Here is a 20,616-nt window from a genome sequence, read left to right on the forward strand (position 1 = left end):
AGATGATGATAAATAACATAGTTATGTATAATATATTACATTTCTGACTGTATATCCCTGTAATTATTACACACTGTAGCTTTAAATAAACACAAGGTTTCCAAAGTGCTGCACAAAAGATAAAATAACTAAAATAAATAAAAGTAAATAAAATAAAATAAAAGTCTTATGTTAACATTGCGATTTAATGCAATCATTCCGGTTTAATTTCTCACGTTTTTTTAAACTTTAAATAAATCTAATTATCATGAAACAGATTTGTTTAGTCACTATACTGATTGGCATCATGTTATTTTAATGTGCTGTTTCAAAGTTTGTTCGTAAGAAATAACACTTTCAAACAGTTCGGTCAGTTAATCTTGTCAGGTGGTACTTTGCTTAATTAACGTTTAGGCACGGGTAGTTGCCGTTCTAGCCATGCAACTATCATACATAGCCTTGTGGTGGTTTTTTTTAAGTGTTGATAAAGGTTCGTCGTGTTACCTCATAAGGTAGTAACAATAGCAAGGCATGTCCGGCACAACACCTGATGTTGCGCAGCGTCTTCTTTTTTAAACCCAAAATAATTCCACACAAGTGACGTACTGTTCCTCTTTGGTACCAGACCTTCAGTTGTTTCAGTTTTTGTCCAGTCTGAGGGCATTGTTCAGCAGGTTAGTCGCGGACGATATCAAGTTTCCCTCCGTGTTAGTTTGCTAGTGCATCATCCCCCATCACGTGACCCGTCAAATCCAATCCTTTGCGGTTAGAAAATCTCGTTTTATCCTATTGCGATATTATTGCAAATGCAATTAATCGTTCAGCCCTAGTTTTGATGTAAGCTTAGTATCATTACACAAACCACTGTGGAAAAGTCTTTAAAACTGCTCGGAACAAACATGGAAGTGGAAGGACTCACCTCTGCTGGAGACTGAAACACCAATATCCTAGGTCAGAACAGGTTTAATATCTAAATGAACCAACCATCATCAGTTTTTTTAAATTGACTTAAGGGCCTTAATGGACGAGAAAAAAAAATGTATGGGTATAAAAGATTCTGGGTTTTTTTTTGATCAGGGATAAATGGCTCCTAAGCGTTGTAGCTGGACATCGTTGATCTGTTTTCCCATAACATGAAGAAAAGGGACTACTTAGGCTTTCAACCCAAAGAAGACTGTATAAGTTATTGTGCATGGTGGTGGTAGCGCCATGCTGTGTTCCTGTTTTTCTTCCAGTGGTACTGGAGATTTGCACAAAGTGGCAGCAATAACAAAAAAAAAGACCTTTCATATTCTTTAACTTTACCCCAGATCAACATAGTGATTAGTAACAGGAAAATAATCCCAAACAAGTTAAAACTGCTCTTTGAACAAATGAGGCAAGCTGACATTAAGCTAATTAAATTCTATTATTGGACTTGTGATAACTCATTTCATTTTAAATCTGTAATTTCGAACTTTCCAGTTTTAAAGAAATCCAATAAATTATAATGTGGGCACCCATTTCTTGATTCAAAAGCATCAAAATAATTCACCACATTGTCGACCAACTCCTGAACTAGAACTGTTTTAGTAAACCCAAAAGTACAGCAAACAATAAATTATGACATTTACTAAACTTTTGACTGTTTTGGGTTTTCCCCAGGTATGAAGATGGGACAAATTTTCTGCCAATGGAAGCAGACGTGTGTGATGAGGAGACAGAGGCATATGTCACCAACCTTTCCTACTATCACCTGGTCCCATTTGAAACGGACATCCTGGAATAAAACCCTTGAGGACGGATATTTCACCTCCAGATCAACTGAACCATGCAGCGCTGCAAATAGCTGCTCTGGTTCAATGCTGCTCCTGATTGCAGCAGCTTCCAGAGTTGATGAACTTCGAAAGGGAGCTGCAGCCTCTCCCTTTATCCCTGTACGGGACATCACCAGTGTGCCTCATCTGGAGTCTTACCTCTTGTATCATAAGTGATGCAGATATCTTTTTGTAGCATGGTTGTGAAGCTACATGGAGACATTTACTAAAAATTGTAATATAGTATTTTAACCGAACTAAACCCTGCAGAGGCATCACACATAAGTTAAAGCTTCAGCACAGCTGTAATTTATTGGACCATTTAACATTAATGACCAGCAATCATTTTAATTGACTGGACTATTTTATATCTTCTGAGCTGCACTTTTAAATCCCTGTCCTGCTTTACTATTTGTAATGCATCTGTGGAGTTGATTGTCTTCTTCTTTAAACTAAACTTTTTATCTCTTTTCATTGTAAAGTCTGTGATTTAGCAAACAATTCTGTGATGTGAAAGCCAATTTAACACAGACTAGAAGAAAATAGTTTCCTCTCCTGAGATAACCCTTTGGCCAAAACTAGAGATATAGCATCAGTGTTGTTAGTCCTGATGTGAAATAGGGATTTGCTGGTACAGAGATCCTGTCCAGTATCGCAATGCATTAAAATAGGTGTTTTCAGTATCACTTGGTGTGTATCAGTGTTGGGATTGTGTCTCTTTTAACTCTTATCTACCAACAATTTTCAGGATGATGCAGTTTCCATTGAGCTTGAAAGCAGGTAGTATTTTGTTCCAGTTGAAGTTTCTGCAGGTCAAGCTTAGTTCCTGGTTCAGTTACCACCAAAGACAGAGCAAAACCTCCATCCACCCATTTTCTGTCACGTTTATCCCTGCTGGGGTCGCGAGGGGTGCTGCTGCCTATCTCCAGCTATCTGGGGCCAAAGAGACGGGGTACATCCTGGACAGGTCGCCAGTCTATCGCAGGGCAACACAGAGACAAACAGGACAAACAGCCATTCAAGCACACACTCACACCTAAGGGGAATTTAGAGAGGCCAATTAACCTAACAGTCATATTTTTGGACTGTGGGAGGAAGACGGAGTACCCGGAGAGAACCCATGCATGCACAGGAAGAACATGCAAACTCCATGCAGAAAGACCCTGGGAATCGAACCTGGAACCATCTTGTGAAAATTAGCCCACTGTGCAGCCCCTCAGAGAAATTCAATACATTTTAATATTATTTAAAAAACTTATTTTATTTAAATAACTCAGTTCAAGATTTAACACTTTTGTCACTTCCCCACATAAATGGAGTACTGAGGAATTGCAGAGTATTTAATTTTTCTGACCACTGTGACATAGAGCAAAATAGCACTGAATATTGAGATAGTTGAGACTTTAAAAAACAGTTTTGAACACATTATTATTGATTATATAAATGCCATTTTCCAGCATTTCTTTCTTTATTTCCTGCTCTCAGCTAACAACATGACAACATCAGATTGATAATAGAAAGATTTTTAATACAATAATGTGGCTTAATGGAAATTATGTAAAGGTTTTTTTAAAATGTACTTTTTTCCCCACATGAACAATTGGGAATTGTTTAAATGTGCCTATATTAAATAAACATAGATCTAAAGAATCATTTTATTTCCAAAACCAGAAAATGATGTTTCCTTGAATTGTTATTTTTGTCTCAGTTATAGAATATGTAAATAATGTTTTTCCTTGGTGACAAATAATCTTATGAATGTGAACCCTAACAACAAAAGCTAAACCACCGTAGTGCTTTTGCTGCTGTTGGAGAAATGATGAAACGGAGCAATGGAGGCTTTGTTTTCCAGCTCTGCTGAAGTCATTTCTGTCCCGCCCTGTGACATGACATGAGTGGGCTCAGTCAGCTTTCTTTGAGCGTGGGATTCTGCAGCTTGGCCCAGGATGGATAAACAAGAATCCTTTATCTGAAGCAGACAAATCACTTTGGTTGTTTGAATGCTCTATGCTAAAAAGAAAATTCTTCATTGGTCATGCCGCTATAAAGAAGACACCTACAGTTCTGAACACTTGGAGCTAAAAGGATCATTGTATGTATGGATGGTTTTAGATGTTTTTATCTCTGTAAGCTAACTTCTCATGCCCATTTTTTCCCCCCCTGCAAATAAAAAGCATTCAACCCTTGCAGACTTGGCACATGTGCCAGGAGCATGTCCTCTGCATGAGTCTATTTAGCAACACAGGCTTGATCTTTATTCACACCCGTGAGAAAGTAAAGCTCTATTAAGGATGAAACACAACAACAGCTTCATGCTCATTAAGTCAGAACAGTATTTCATCCATTATTACTTTAGCTAGAGATTATCTTTTTGAAGGAGCACATTTGCAGAAGCTTTTTTTTTTAAAGGTCTGTTTGAAAGTCATTGAGTCGATGCAATCAGCTGGTTTTCCTTAGATAGAAAACTTTGACCCAATCTGACTGTATGATGAATTGTCTCTGTAAAGAGCCATGAGATGATGTGTTGTCAATTTGCGCTATATAAATAAACTAAGTTGAATTTAAAATCGAAAGCCATCAGATACCAACAATGTATTAGGTGTTTATTGCAAGTCTTTCAGATTTAAACCCCATGCATGAAGTTGTGACTGTGGTGGTTCTTAACAAGGGCAATGCAGCAAAGTAAATATACCAGGAACAAATTCCCTGTACTTCTGTTTCTTTGGAATGTTGATACATATCACTGTGCCTAATGGGCCAGGAAGGACTTTAGGAGTTATATAGTAAAAGCAAGATGGTGTATGATGTAACAAAATACATAAAAATATCTCTTATATTAAGCCACCTTTTGCGATTTGTTATTGTTTGTTCTGGCAAATAATTTTGCAGTGAATATGCTTAAATGAAGGTAACTCTAATTATGAAGCTGTTTGATAATCTTAAAAATAAAAAAGTTCTATGAGATACAGATTATCACTCAATTTTTTCTCAAACAAATAAATATATTTCAGTAAAATACATGCTGCTCTTGTGTTTTGTTTATGAGTATGGCAGAATATTGATGGATAAAGGGTCAATTTTGCACCTAAGCAGAATGTAGGAATTCACATTCAAATAATGTCTTTACTGCAGGAACATTTGTAATATTGTTTGGTTATCAGATTACAACAAGTTTGTTATTGTTTGTGTCACAAAAAGAGCCTATACAGGAATAAAGTGAATTTAAGTTGGTAAGCTTGCACTTAGCCATTAACTTGGAGGGACACCTTGTGGCTGATATTTGAAATTATTTTTACTATTCATTCTGATTCAAAGGTATTTATCAATCCGTTAGGTAAAATAAGTCTGAAAACAAAAAGCATATGAGACCTACCACAAAGCAATGCTAAATTTATCTACAATTATATGTTGATATTAATGTTTGCCATTGTTGGTAGCAGAAAGTTGGTGTAAAGCAAAAAGCTGCAAAAAATGCACAACTGTTAAAACTGCAAATTGCTATATAAATGGGTAAAAAATACTTTTATTTGAATAACTAAATGATTAACTCAATAATATTTAATGAAACGACTGCTATAGATCTATTTACACCATAGTGTCAATTTCCTAGCTTAATATTTGTAATTTTCAAGAAAATGAACCAAAGTAGGAAAGCAAGAAAGCTATGCAAAATTGTAAAATAAAAGATATAAACTGGCGATAAGTAAAGTTTAAATTGATAAATAATTTAATTATGAACTTCAAACTTAGTATTTCTTCAAATCCAAATTTTGTTTTTGCTGTTTTTATGTGCAACACAAAAAGAGAAATTGACCAGACAAAATCATAAATGAAACATTTTAATAAGAAAGAAACTAATTAATAGCAAAAAAAAAGAGATTTGCCCTCTTAAATTATCCATAATGTAAATAACAATAACAATTTTGTATAGTTCATTTAAAATTATATTGGTTTGAAAATATTTAAACAAGGAAATTTAGAGAAAGTTGATGTCATGAATAAAAAAAAATATTATTATGAAAAAAGAAATAACATTAACAGAATATACAGAAGCAGTATGTCACAAGGTTCATCATGTAATGCTATTCCAATTTTAATTCTTTAAAAAAATATAAGCTGTCTTTATTAAAACAACTTACCTCAAATTAGATGTAAGACAAGTTTATTTATGTGGCACATTTCAGCCAAAGACAAAAAAGAAACATTAAAAGGAAAGTAGATTGCAGTTTTAAATGGCCTATACTTACCTAGATATGATCATTCAATAATCAAGAACACAAATAAGCCAATAAACTTAGAGAATAAAAACGAAAAAAGTTAAAATTATAAGATGAATATTAAAAAACTTTTTATATCAAACTTGACAATTAGGAGACAAACAAAAAAATGAAGTGAGAAGAATAGCAATTTTTATTATTATTACGGGGGTTTTTTTGTTGTTTTTTTTTAAATAAATGATAAATTAGAAAAAGTTAAATAAATAAATAAAAGATAAAAAAAACATTAAAAAATGGTAAAGCAGAAATTAGAATGAAAATGTGCGCAACATATATTTGAGAGGTGAAAATTATAAAATTTATGCTAAAATATTAAATTAAATAAATTATTTTACAGAAGGCAAAATCACAAAAAAAAAAAATCACACATTTAAAGTCAGATATGATGCGCAGATTTAACATTTCAAACGATCATTTTCTTCTTTTACTGTATTTAAAAAGATATTTTATATGTTTTTTCATAAAAATGAACCAAACGGAAACCTGCCGCAAACTGCTGCGTCATTCTGCGCATGCGCCGATCGCGCGCCGTTAGCAGCAGCGTTTCCTGCTTTGCTCTTTCCTCCTGAAGCAATGGCAGAAGTGAAAGCTTCCGTGATTTGTGGAGGTACGTTCTCCTTCTTGTCAGCTGCTCCACCAAAGCTTTAGCACCTAAGCTTTCACCAGCGGGCTCTAGAACAACTTAAGCGGCTCTAGTGCAGACTGTGGCCCAGGCTGAGGAACAGTTAGCCGGGGGGCGACAGTAGCTTTAGCAGGGGATGCTTCAGTCATCAGAGATTTTCTCTCTCATTTCAAACATGTCTGATTTCTCTGCTTCTCTTATTGTTGCAGTTCTAGCTGCTTTCTTGTGCTCAGCGGTGCTTGGTTTTGTTGAAGACCTTGACGAAACGTAAGTGATGCTTTTACTGTTTCTATTTTCCAGCCATTGTGTTTTCATTGAAACAGGATCATACAATAATGCAGCTCTGTAAAGTTACATGTTTTTATTTTTTATAAATGCACAGTGAATAAGTGATGTTTTTTCCAATGCTTGTTAATATCATGCACAACTTCAATTATTTTCAACTTATAGCAGCAAAGAAGGTCAATATTCTGCATTATTGGCCCATTTCTCTTGATAAAATTTGAGTTTTATTAGTTTATGTTTGTTTTGTTTTTATCAGAAGAAAGAAAAACTACAGCCATGAAGTTTGATTTAGACTGATCAAGTTTTTAAATGCATCAAACTGAGTTCGTTAAGTGTTAAATACATCACAAATGACTGTCTTTAAAAATCTTACTAAGCTGAAGTGTATCAGAATATTTCTCTGGTTCTCTTTTCTTTCCTAGGTTTAAGGACACCAGAGAGAATGATGTCTGGCTGGTTGATGTGAGTCTGATATTTCATGCACATCCAAACACAGAGCGATTCATGAATCCCATTGAACACCAGTTTACTTTACATCCAGCCCGCCGCTGCCTGGATCACCAGTGGCGGAAGTGACAGTGGCTGGGGAGCGTGCGTGGGCTGGTGATTGGTTGATAAGGGACCAAGCATGCGGGGAAAAGCCCAGGGGGATTGGAGAGGTTTAAAGTTGTGGAGTTTGGGTCTGGGCCAAAATCGGTGGCTTTACCAGCTAGTCTGGGCACCAGGAATAACTTCTGATATGAGGGCTATTTGAATATTTGCATTTGCATGTTGGTCACAGTGTGGCAGATATTAAACTTACAGGATTAACCAGAAAACACTTTCTTTCAGAGTAATTGAGGACTTTTTAAAATGTGCTATTCAGTTTTGAGTCCAATTTTTGGATATTCACCTGTTTAGACATTTCCTTTTTCCATGTTGGATGTTGAGCTTGAGGAGCAATTTTAAGACAAATATGATTTCTCCTCAAGAAGCAGTATTCCAGATATTGTTTCCATTCAGAGCAGATGTGATGTTTCATCTCTAATAGTCAAAGAGAAGTCATTGAAAAACCTTCATTTAATATTTAAAACAAAAGGCTTGATCATTTGTTAAATATCTTAATTAGATTATAATTAATCTTTTTTTTTCTCTGGCAGAAATAGAAAGTTTTACATTTTTAAAAGAGAAGGAATCTGCACTGGGCCTCCTTATTTTCTGCTAAAATTCCTGCTGTCTCTTGCATCCTTGTTTTAAGGTGTACTTCAACATGCTCTAGACGATGTACCTTATTTCGCGTCTCTTTAACACAAAGTCTTCGTCGCTTATTTTTAACATCCTGACGTAACTCAGCATAGCCTGGTAGGTGTAACGCTCCATATGGCACTTTCACTGATTGAAAACATGTTGGATTTCAAATGTTCTTACCAGCCGGTAAACTCCCTGGGATTCTCAATCACCTGATTCTGATAATCTGATTTCTCAGCTCTTCTGTAGCAGTTGCATAAGCTTGAATTTTTAAATCTATTAAAAAATATATATCTATATATATATATCTATATATCTATATATATATAATTTATTTAAGATAACTGATCTTACAGGAGAAGCAAGCAGAACAAACTCTCAATCCATCTATGCTACATTCTGTATTTATTGGAGCCGAGTGGATTGTAACTAATTAATGTAAAAGAAACACAAGTAAACCGTTCAGTAAATTGAAAATAAAATGCAGTTTTATCTCTGAGTCTATAAAAACATGATGACAGAAAGTCTTTTTGTATTAATCAAAGTTGTTTCGTTGTTACAATGAAATGCAGCAGAGGATCAGATCAGATTTATTTAATATTTTGAATATTTATTTTTTTGTGAAGCCAGAGAACCTCTTGAGATAAATGTACAAACAGATTCTTCAAGCAATTAACACTGAACCCAAAGCATCTGATCTAAGAACCAATAATTACGCAGCACAGAGTCCTTCCTACTCACAGCCATTACTGTCTATTATATCTCCTTTTGAAAAACTGGATAATAGGGCACAAACAATTAATTGGATTAATCGTGATTGATTGTTGAAATAATTGTCAACTAATTTAGTAATCAATTAACCGTTGACTGGAGTAAAGAGACTCTAAAAATATGCCTTTAGGTGACATAGCAACCAATTTAGGGTAGAAATTATACCAAGATTGTTAAAAATGTTTGCATTCAAAATAAACCTTTTTTTTTTGTCTGTCCATATGCTCTATTCAGAACTCCACAGGTGGAGAGGTTTTATTTGTATCTGGATTAATTTAGTAAAAAAATATTCTTTAAGGAACCTTTGGCTATCCGATTGTTAATCAATTAATCTAAAAAATAATCCACAGATTAATGGATTTGCAAAATAATCTTTTGTTGCAGCCCTACTGGATAATAAGAGTTCTCAAGTTCTTTTGATATATTCTTTTTAAATTAAAAATGTCTGTTGACCTAGATGCTGTATTCTTTTTAAAAAGTACTGATAAAATAGCTTCCTATTCAATCGTGTAATAAAATATAATGATAAATCAATCCATTTATCAATTGTAAAGTTTTGTTTTGGGCATACGTGTTTTATAACAAGCACGGTAAAGTACCTATCAACACTAAAACCCGTATAAATGATTCTGATTTTTAATTTTTTTAAATATTTGCAGTGTCATGACATATGCTTTGATAAAACACATAGTTTTAATAAAATAAAGCATTTAAAATTGATGTTGTGTCCAATTAAAGGAGCGTTGTGTTTTAACCACAGCTGGTTTTACCTCAAAAGACAGACCAGGGGTAGGTATAAATAGGAAGTTACCATGAAATATGATTTTAGCGTTAAAAGGCCTTTAACACTTTTTTTCTCCTTATGAAATCCTTTTAAAAATCACCATCTGCCACTAAAAGAAGTTTAAATTGGCAGTTGCTTACATATTTTTTATTATCTCGCTATTTGTTACAATAGATTTGTATTTAAGGGTTAGAATACATTCAGTATTAAGCCTGAAGGTTGATATTCAATGCTTTTGCATAACAAAGACAACCTTGGAGCTAGCTGTGTCTCTGATGCCTTCTTGTTCTCCCTATTTTCCCAAATGCAAAGCTGCATGATCTTCCCTTTATATTCTTTGTTGTGATGCTGCATTCCTTTAGTTTGATCATTTTATTCTGTGTAACATGTATTGACATATATAGATGCAACATTCCAGCTCGGTTCTTGTATGAATCTGGTGCTTTGATCTCCATCAAAGACCACAATCTGTCTATGGCATGAGCAATGCAGCAAAACCCAGTTTGTTTACCTATATGGACCTATATTGTTCTGATTAGTTTATCGCTTTGGCAGAAGCTTTATATACAAGATCAGGAGTTAGATTAATATTTGTAGAATATATCAGAGGTACTTTAGGTACCCTGGAATAAATGTGTCATAAACAGATTTATGATTAAGTAACAAAACAAAGTCTGACAATCATGAATGATCAACCTTTCTGTGCTACAATAAATGTCGCCATCAAGTTTCCTTTTTTTTTTTTTTCTGTAACGGATGAGGGGTGGTACTTGCCCTGTCAGCAAGTTTTCTCCTTTCTTACCCAAAACGCTCAAACTGGAAAACTGTTTGTTCTCTGCAGTTTGCAGCAAGACTATTCTAATGAGTTGGTAAATTTAGCAGCAATGAAATGGGTTTTACCATGCATATTTTTTCTATTTTAGTTCTTTTGTCACACTTAAGGCAAGGCAAATTTATTTTTTATAGAACAATTCGGTACAAAATCAATTCAAAGTGCCTTTAAATGAATTAAACAATAACATAGAAGAATGAATAAAAGCAAATAAAGATAAAAACATGATAAAAGATGATAAAAATATGATCTGGGGTAAATAAATGTTGCAGCTCATCACACTAATTGAAAAAAAAGATGAGTTGGATAAATAGAAACGGCTGTTTTCAAATGATACACACAAAAAACCTCAACGGTCTGTATACATGCTGGCCATTGGATTTTGGTCTTGAATTAGGAAATTCCAAAATCGGAAAACAAAGAGTTTCTTGATTTCTCAGATAAGATAAATAAAAAAAAAAATCCAATTTTCTTTTCTATATGATGCAGCAAGGAGTTTACTTTTCCCTGAAGATAACCTCCCTCCCTTGATCGTTTCTGTTTCCAGTTCTACGCGCCGTGGTGCGGTTACTGTAAAAAGCTGGAGCCAGTATGGTTGGAGGTGGGAGCAGAGCTGAAGAGCTCCGGGTCACCAGTACGTGTTGGAAAGATGGACGCCACTGCTTACTCTGGTGAGTAAATCACAAGCCTCTTCAACATGTCGCCTCAGGGCTTTTCTGTGTTCAGATAATGATCTCTAACATATTTTATCTTCTTTACAAAAATGTTTTGGATCTTTCCTTTTAATTGTGTCTAGATGACTATTGAGATGTTCAATATATGACTTAATTACCCCATTTAAAAAAACAGTGTAGTTCTTTGATCTGATCCTGTTTGGGCTTTATTTTTGTGAATTACAGGAATGGCGTCAGAGTTTGGCGTTCGAGGTTACCCCACGATAAAAGTGTAAGTCTTTAACTTCTTTTTTTCTTATAAACTAAGGAGGCTGATTTGGTAGATTAAGGACTTTATGTCTACATGAAAAATATTGTTTTTAAGTTACTAACCCCCCCACTGGTGGGGTGTGCAAAGAGAAGTAATGCATTGATTGTAGCTGATTTCCAGCTCAGGTTTTTTTTTTTTTTTAAAACATCCACATCTTAACTGATTGTAGTCAGTTGTTGCATAATAACGATTATTGTCCAGTTAAAGTTATCAGTTATTTTCATTCTGTATGATAATATTAAACTTATGAACTCCGAATATAATGTTAGGAAATTCTTTTTCAAACTTAGATTTTCACATGAAGCTTTCTGTTTGAAAGCATGATTAAAACAGATTTACATGTATCCAGTTTGTGATGCTTCTGGCACTTATATCAAGTAAGACATATTTCATTAATTTATTAACCTGGTTCTGACTGCGGTGCGGCTCAAACCCGAGTGTCTGAGCTGGAGGAAAACGTAGCGCAGCGGAAAGACATCCAGACTGAGTTTATATCTTCACCGTAATTTACTGCACCTCAGCTGAGCTCCATTCAACTAGACGTGGAAGTAGAGATGTTTTACCTTTGTGGCCAAAGGAACGATCAGATTTCATAATCATTGTTCAGCTCACTGGGTTTTCATCATATGAAACGGATCCCAAATGAACTAAAATAAATAACCGAAAAAGTTACTCAATATTATTTTTAAATAAATGACAATAAAGCGATTTTAATCTGCGAAGATGTAAAGTAAGATATTTCTGCTCTCCCTGCAGAAGCTGCACTATGAGTTAATATTTCCTCATGAAACCTACCTTTTCAAGCTTAGTTTTGCACTTACACCTCTTCACTATTTATGATACGCTTTAAACTATTTCCTCTTTTTGTGTTGATTTGTCCTAATTACTTTTTGCTCTACTCCTCCTATTCAAATGTTCTGCTCTTTCCTTCTCTTCGACCTTTTCCATGTTGGTAGAACAGGATAGATTCATTCACACTGAAGGTCAGCAGCTTCAGGGTCCAGATAAACCCAGCAGTTTTAACCATTCTAGGGTCCATTTCTAGGTTCTGGATTGGTTTGGTACCGGCTCCATCCTCTCCAGAAACCCGAGTACATCCCAGTTAAAAGCCTTCCAATGGTTTGCTGTCAAAGAAAGTGTTTAATTTACATCAGGTCTTTATGAACTAATCCATCCAAATGCTGCAGAATAGCTGCTCTCAGGAACCGACAGAGGAATCCCTCGTCCAGAAGTTTAAACATTTAGCGGACTTGTTAAACTTGACAAAAACTGATGGAGGGCAGTGATTTAAAAGAAAAGAAAGCTTAAGAGAAGTCTGTCTTCCTTGCAGGAAAGTAAATTAGTACTTTTTGCTTATTCCTTTTCTTTTTCACCTGTCTGCTGGGTCGGCGTTGAATATCTGGCAAGGCAAGTTTATTTGTATAACACAATTCAGTACATGGACAATTTAAAGTGCTTTACATGAATTAGGTAATAAAATAGAATAAAAATAAAAGCAAATAAAGATTAAAATGCCTGTGTAAAACACTTTGTGTTATATTACTGCCAATTTACTGTGGGAGAGTTGCTAATATGGTGGTAATACCCGATTCTAGTTGGGGAAAAGTTAGGGACTTTTAACTTAAATAATCATATAAACAGTTTTGCATTTCAGACCTGTTTAAATGTAATCAGTTATATCAATTAATGCCTGTTGTAACAAATAGTTTTTAATATTTCCTTTAGAATAGCTTGGCTAAAGTTATATTTTTCATAGTTTGAAAACCTCAAGTTAAAACGTAGGTTAATTATATAGCATTTTCATGAATATAGAGATATTAGTTGAATATTTATTTCAAGTTGAACCTCCTTGTTCTTTACAGACGAGCCCCGGCGTGATGAGCCGATATCTGCGGTCGATTAGTTGCTCCTTTGTGGCGATTTGTGTTTTTAACAACTTAAAATATTGACCACCAGCCAATTTGATCTGTCCTTAAAGGCAGGAAAGAGGATTCTGTGGTGGAAGATATGTCCAAAAGCTGTTTGTGTGGTTTTGAACCGTGCGCATGCGTCAGTGCCCCCCCTCCTTCGCAAAACTTTTCTACGCTGAAAACACCTCCACTTGTAATATTGTTTCACCTAGAGAGGCAGCAAAGTGTCAAGATGCACCTAGTCAGCAGGAAATCTCCATAAGAAGAAGAGGTCTCTGCTGGCGTTATCACTGCCAGTTATATTTCCAATTTGTTGGTGTTTGTTACAATTTGTTAGTTTGTGTTAACTAGATCATTGATGCTCTAGTTTACACAAAAGAGTGAACAAATAGCAGGAAAAAAAAAAGCCACAACGGTAAACAAGTGTAGGAGTGCTTGTTCGTGCTTTGGCGTAATGGTGGACCGCTAGATAAACATCTTATGAGTTATGTTTGGAGCCCACGTAAAAACATCATGGCGGAACGTACGCAAAGTATTTGACTAACATTTAGCCAATCCACTTTCAAGAGTAGGCAAAGTGGATTGGCTAATGTTTTGTTGGCCCCACCATCAGAGTTTAAAAAGTGCAAGAATACCATCCATCAATGAATTCATTTTAGATGAATCTGAACACTTAATTTCTGAGAAAAATCCTCTTTCATACCTTTAAAGACTTTAAATATCCTGTCAGCTACTTTCATCCAGCTGTGTGGCTGCACACTGCAACAGGTGGCTAATGGGCAAACCTTCATAAAAGCAGAGTAAAGTCAAGCTTTCTCATCAAAAGGACTTAAGCTTACAGAAATACATACAATCTAAATGCCTTTATAGTGAAATAGCTCATACTTAGTGCTGATAAATCTATATGGACTTATCAAATAAAGCTGTTTAGTTTGACTTTGATCACCTCTGATTGGTGCATGTTGTTCTTTTTATTTGTATTTGGAAAATGTAGCTATGATGTTTTTCTTTTTCAGCGTCATTGCTCGAATCCTGTTGCCTCTGTTTGTCCCATCTCCTGAGGCTCCGCCTGTGGGGATGCCCCAAGATAACTAACTATTCAGGAGGGAAGGAGGTGTTGTTGTGTTCTCCTCTAGGCACAACTAACTGACAGTCTCTATTCACACATTTTGAACTCCAATTTCATTAGGCTTGGTTATCTATCTCAGTGTGTTTTTCAATCCTGGTCCTCAAGGCACCCTGCTATGCATGTTTTGGATGTTTCTGAGGTTCAGAAAACCTGATTCAGATGATTGCAGTTCAGCAAAGCCTGATAATCTGCTATCAATTGATAACAGGTGTGTGAAAGCTGGGAAACATCTAAAACATGCAGGGCAGAGTGCCTTGAGGACCAGGGTTGAAAAACACTGATCTATCTGTGGGGAGAAACCGTACAATGTGTCCAATAAACTGAAGCTTTAGGGTTTGGTTATATTTTTCAGTTTTATTTAGAGATTTTTTTGAGAATCCGACTTTGTTTTTTTATAATAGTAAATTTGCATAGATTTTCTGATCCCCATTTTCACTGATAGCATCTGTTTTCCTTGAACGTTTAGAGACAAATCTCTGGATTTATGTAGAGGGCAGCTGTGTAAAGGCAGAACACACAATGACATGCGAATAAATGATCATGGATCTATTCCATGTGTTTGAAGCCGGACCATTTATCAGCAGCGCTGCCATAATGGGCTTCCCATTTGGTTTCATCGGGTTCATTTGGGAAACTGCCTCAGGGTCATGGCAGGACTCATGACATTAAACCTAGAGAGTGATGAAACAGCCATTGCAGAGCGCAAGATGCCTCCCTTGATGAGAGAAGGAGACTAGATTTAGAGGTTGTTTGGCCCTGAGCTCATTAGGCCCTGAGGGCTAATGAAACCTCAACGCTTTCTGCTTGTTGGAAAAACGTGACACGACCACCTTCTTTTATAAGAACTTCATTAGGAAGGAAAGTTATTTGGTTTTAATTTGGTTTGGCGGTACAATAATTTAGCCTGAGCTAACTTTGATCAAAAAATGAATACTTTTGGACTGCTTTGTTTTTCGAAACTGCTGAGAATTGAAAAAAATAAACATACTTGTAGATTTTCTTTTAATACAAACAGCAACAAAAAAAAAAAAAAATTTTTACCAACTGCATTTTATTGTCAGAAAGCAAAAAAGTCTGGTTCTTTAAATGATTGCAGGTAACATCAGAATGGGTTAGAGGAGCATGTTGTTGCTAAAGCTTGATGGGAGGCGTTGAGATGAAGGCAACAGTAACAGTTGAAATAGAAAACAACAACACTTGTTTTTGTTTTGTTTTTAATTGAGGAGGTTTTACTGTTGGTTCAAAAGGCGACTAAGAAGGTTTATACGTATTTGTGACTGTTTTGAAGTGTTGGACTATCAGCTATATCTTTAACTATAAAATATAGATGGTTTTTTTATTGGATTTAATATAGAGTATGATTTTTATTCTAATATAAATGTTGGAGACAATAAAATATTCTTCCACTATTATAAAAAAAAGCAATATTTAACCTGTTTTTTTTTTTTTTAAAGCAACAATACTACATCTCATGTGTCTCAGATAGACACTGCTCCTATTGGCCATTTGTAACTTATGCGTTTTTTTTTTTTGTGTTAAAGACAAATTAAAACATCTATTTATTTGTTGAGATTCCAATTGTCTCTGTTTTAATGCCCATGCTGTGCCAGCAGATGGCGACGTCAACATTAACCACATTTAGGTTGCATATTAACTTGCAGTCATCCTCCTTAAAGGTGTACCAGGTAGTCAGGAAGAGAAGAAGAAAAAACAACTTGTTGTTGATCTGTTGGCCTCAAGCTGCTCCTTCTGGTTCTATAATGAGTTTCTGGGAAGATGGAGCCATTTTTCTTTATAGTAACAAAAAAAAGCAATATAAAGTTGTTTTTTTCTTTTTTTATAGTGTGAAAAAAGATACCAAAAGAACAGAGCCTTTTAAAACTGTTTGGTTGAGCTTTGATAGCTGATATTTTGGTGTTACTTTATGTCATTTATTAATCTTTTGGCTCTGATGTATGGATACCAAACGCGGTCAAACAGCTGGTTTCCCTTAGACCGCTGTGTTTCTTCCCATGAGTCATAGCGTTGATGTTAACAGGGTGTGAAGAGGTAGGCTGTTCTTTTCTGACACAGATTAAGCCCCAGAATACCAGCTGAGCTTTACTGAAATGCCACGACATCTCAGAGTATTGATGGTGACTTCGCGCCCGGCCTAATGGCTGCGAGCAGCAGGGGAGGTTGGCATCATCACACCAACATGTTAATGAGTTCATCAGATTCCAGTTGCTTCCAGAGTCTCTCAAAGCCAACCTTCACCTTTTGGATCCGACTGGCAGTGAGAGTCACAGCATTAATCGACAGCTGATGAATATGCAGCAAGGCTTCTGTGAAGTGGGGGGGAGTGTGACAGGTGTTTTTTTTCTTTATTGAATCTCATGTATAAAACCTGAGTTGGATTAAGAGCTTTTATTGCCTAAACCATCGATAATCTTAGAAGTTGTCTAATACATAATTTTAAGCCTTAATGCAAAGGGTGATAGAGAATAAATCATTATTTCTGTGCAGCCAAATTATTTACCAATTTAAAGCTAAATCAGATCTTTTTACTCATCACTGTATACATAACAAAGCACTACAACATGAGGACAAAGTTTCTATGGATCTAAAACAGATAAGTAAAGATCTATACTTTAAGATAAAATCCCCAAATATATATTAACATATAACATTACGGATTCAACATCCCTTATTAAAAAAAAAAAAAACACAAATAGGTGGAATGATTGAACCATTGTAGTGTTTTTTTCTTTAATGCAATCTCATGAGGGCTTTAGGAAGTACGGTAGTTTGTTGTGCGGTAGGTTGCCGGTTACAATCTGTCTTCCTCCTACTGGTGGTGCAGATTGTCAGGCTGCTCTGTTGCAGCATTATTGGCAGTCTATAGTCCCCCCACCCTACTTGTAAAGTGCTTTTAAAACAGCAGCTTACCAGATGTTAGCAATCCCAGGTCTACCTGACAGCAGATGGATGCTCTTTACTGTAAGAACTTCTTTTAACCTCTTAATATCCACCTCATTTTGGGAAATTCTCGCCTATTTTGCATACCAGCAAATAACTGAGGAACTTTAAGTCCACATTACATGTGTGATACAATAATCGAAAGCTAACACCTTCTAGTTTCTGAATAAATACATGAAAATTGGGTGAGTAAAACACCCAAGCTGCATCAGCTCAAACATGTCTAAATGTTATTTTTTTTATTCTCGAAAAGAATCTTTTTTTTGAACAGCAGTAATTAAGACATGCTTGCTTGTTGCTTCTTTGTCGTGGTACATTTTGCCATGCTGCTATATCTGTGTTAATTGTGCTTTGGTGCTCGCTATGTCCATAAAATGAACTAGGTGGATGAATTATGCAGAATCTAAGCTTTCCAATGATGTCTAGCATCATTGGTAAACATTTTACCAGTGTCATTTTCATGAATTTTGAGTTTTTATTTGTAAAAGTTATAAAACGGTGGGTTTTGAGAGGTTAAGGCAGTAAATTTATTCAAGTGAAACATGAAATGTGTAATGCTGCCCAGGGGTTGATGTTAAGGATTTTTATCGGGCAAGTGACTTTCACATTTCATTTGCCCAGAAACAATTTTTACTTGCCCAGTATAATGTTTGATAAATATAGTTCCAAATATTCATTTTAATTAATTTAGTATTTTTTAAGTTTACAGGTTCCTGGTGTGTATATGCATTTGTCAGATAATGAACCCAAGCCTACATTACCGCTTTAACATGCTTTTCAATCCTTCCTGCACATTCTTTTTAAACTAAGCTTTGCTTTAAACTGTTGTGTGCTTGGAAAAATATAAATTGTAATGTTAAAAATCTATAAAAGCTTGACAGGTTAAAAACTTAAGATAAATCACAAGACAGAAGTCAATGTCACAAATGAATAACTTATTTTAGAGTTACTGTATGTTTATGCAAGATAATACTATTAATATAATGGGACTTTTCTAGAGAATCATTAGTTATTTTATACAGGGTTTCCACAGTCTTACATAATTTCAGAATTCCCTGACTTTTAACTGACTCAGGATTAGTTTTCCCTGAAAAAATAAATGCAGCCGTTTGTCGTTTTGGTAACTACATCAAAACTCCCACTTTGTGCACAAAAATCACGCCATCTGGCGGAAAATCATCCGGCTTTTTCAAATCAACCAAGACTGTGTACAAAACAACAAAAATGGCGCCGGCAACGCTTCTGGGTCGTTTTTATCGAATGTCGGTGATTTTAAAAATAATTTTGAGTTATAAATAATTTTTTTGGCGATCAAATTTGTACTCTCCCAACAATAAAACCTACTTGCCCCGGGAGATCGGGCAATGGTTAACATCAAGCCCTGCTGCCTGTTTAGAGGTTATGTTTAAAGGAAACCTTTACTTGGATAAAAAAGCCTCATCGGAACACATGTTCTAATTTGTTGAAAATGGATGGTATTTAATAATGAAGTAGGACAAAGATAAAAAAAAAAATGTCTTCAAGAAATAAAATTTTCTACAAGGAGATTTTTTTATTATTTTCAGGACAAGTAGAATGACATAGTGTATCAACCTATTGTCCACCTTGCATTTTTATTTCCCTCTTGTGTAATTTCTTTCACGTCCTTGTGTCCTTCAATCTTCCCTTCCTTTTGTCCTACCTCCATGGTGTCTTTTTTTTTTTCTTCCTCTCTTCCTGTGTGCTTTTATTTCTCATTGTTTCCTTCTAGTTTATTTTTTCCCCTCAGGTATTAAATGTAGAAACTTCCTGGAGTGGAAATGCCTGCAATACAAATCTACATCTTTTATTACCGTATTTTTATATGATCACAAATCTGAGAGGTTGAACCTGGACTTTAAAATATGTAGAAAACCTGATGTACTAATGGTTTAGATAACATTTGATGCTGCTTTATCTGGATCTATATGTAAACGCATTACTTTAGATTAGATCAGTATTTTTCATTAACCATAACAAGTTGATTTAAATAATGTAAAAGCAGCAAGTGACGGTTTATGTCTGTGTTGTCTAGGTTAAAGGGCGACCTTGCCTACAGCTACAAGGGACCCAGAACAAAAGACGATATTGTGGAGTTTGCCAACAGGGTGGCGGGGTGAGTGTTGGACCAAAAACAATGTGACATGAAGCTAAGAACTTAGCAGAACTTCCTTTTTATTTCCAACGTGCCACATGCTGCTCCATTGAAAGCTGTCCAAGGCTGCTTATCAACACAGAACACACTTGTTTCGTAGCTCAGTGGATTTCTGCCTCTGGTGCTCCACTTTAAGCCACTGCACAAAGCGAGGATGACAGATTTTCTCCTCCTTCAGGGGAAATCAAGCTCAATCCATGACAGAGGGGATGATCAAAAGCTTGGCCCCAACTAGAGCGGGGTAGCAGTTTTTTTTTTTTCTTTTGTAGTAAACCTCCACTAGGTGGTGCCATCAGTATAGAAATCAACAACCCGACTTTACTGGAAGGCCTTGTTTTCCCTGCCTTCATTTGATTTAAATAGCCATCAGAATGAATGATTCTGTGTGGGTTTTTCTTCCTTCAGACCAGCCGTTCGGGCTCTTCCCAGCAAGCAGATGTTTGAGCACATGTTGAAGCGGCACGACGTTCTTTTTGTGTACGTCGGGGCAGACTCTCTTCTTAAAGTAAGCACCACCCATGAAATGAGACTTGGTTTTTGTTCCAAGCTTTCTCAGAACAGACACTGTGCTGTAAAAAAAATAGATTGAATAAATAAAAATCACACCTATGCTGCACTTTTTATAGCAACTAAAAACAATGAAAGGCTGTGAGATAAACAAGTGGAAAGCTCATTTCTTTCTTCCTGTTTGCAGGAGAAGTACAACGATGTCGCTGCTGAACTTATTGTCTATACTTACTTCTTCTCGGCTTCAGAGGAAGCTTTGCCAGAGGTAAATCTTTTTTTTCCCAGTTCAATGCAGTGCATTGCATCTCCATTACCTGTTAATTCTTGGCAAACTTATATCTTATACAAGGGTTCTTAGGGTCCTTTCACACCATGCCGATTT

General features: G+C 35.6%; 2 protein-coding genes across 2 annotated transcripts in view; both read left to right on the forward strand.

The window, feature by feature from the left end:
• The window catches only part of pxdc1 (PX domain containing 1), a 26,233-nt gene extending 23,451 nt beyond the window's left edge, over positions 1 to 2,782 (forward strand). Inside the window, exon 5 of the mRNA XM_015375779.1 lies at positions 1,624 to 2,782. Coding sequence (XP_015231265.1) covers positions 1,624 to 1,747 — 124 coding nt within the window. The 3' untranslated portion in view covers positions 1,748 to 2,782. The remainder of the gene's footprint in view (positions 1 to 1,623) is intronic.
• A 3,783-nt stretch (positions 2,783 to 6,565) lies between these two features.
• tmx3 (thioredoxin-related transmembrane protein 3) overlaps positions 6,566 to 20,616 on the forward strand; it is a 62,419-nt gene continuing 48,368 nt past the window's right edge. The window contains exons 1-8 of the mRNA XM_015375774.1: positions 6,566 to 6,659; positions 6,884 to 6,941; positions 7,382 to 7,421; positions 11,121 to 11,244; positions 11,473 to 11,518; positions 19,608 to 19,688; positions 20,133 to 20,232; positions 20,422 to 20,499. Of these exons, the coding sequence (XP_015231260.1) occupies positions 6,626 to 6,659; positions 6,884 to 6,941; positions 7,382 to 7,421; positions 11,121 to 11,244; positions 11,473 to 11,518; positions 19,608 to 19,688; positions 20,133 to 20,232; positions 20,422 to 20,499 (561 nt within the window). The 5' untranslated portion in view covers positions 6,566 to 6,625. The remainder of the gene's footprint in view (positions 6,660 to 6,883; positions 6,942 to 7,381; positions 7,422 to 11,120; positions 11,245 to 11,472; positions 11,519 to 19,607; positions 19,689 to 20,132; positions 20,233 to 20,421; positions 20,500 to 20,616) is intronic.

The sequence above is a fragment of the Cyprinodon variegatus genome, unplaced genomic scaffold, assembly GCF_000732505.1.
Source record: "Cyprinodon variegatus isolate N-32 unplaced genomic scaffold, C_variegatus-1.0 Scaffold125, whole genome shotgun sequence".
NCBI classification, from domain to species: Eukaryota; Metazoa; Chordata; class Actinopteri; order Cyprinodontiformes; family Cyprinodontidae; genus Cyprinodon; species Cyprinodon variegatus.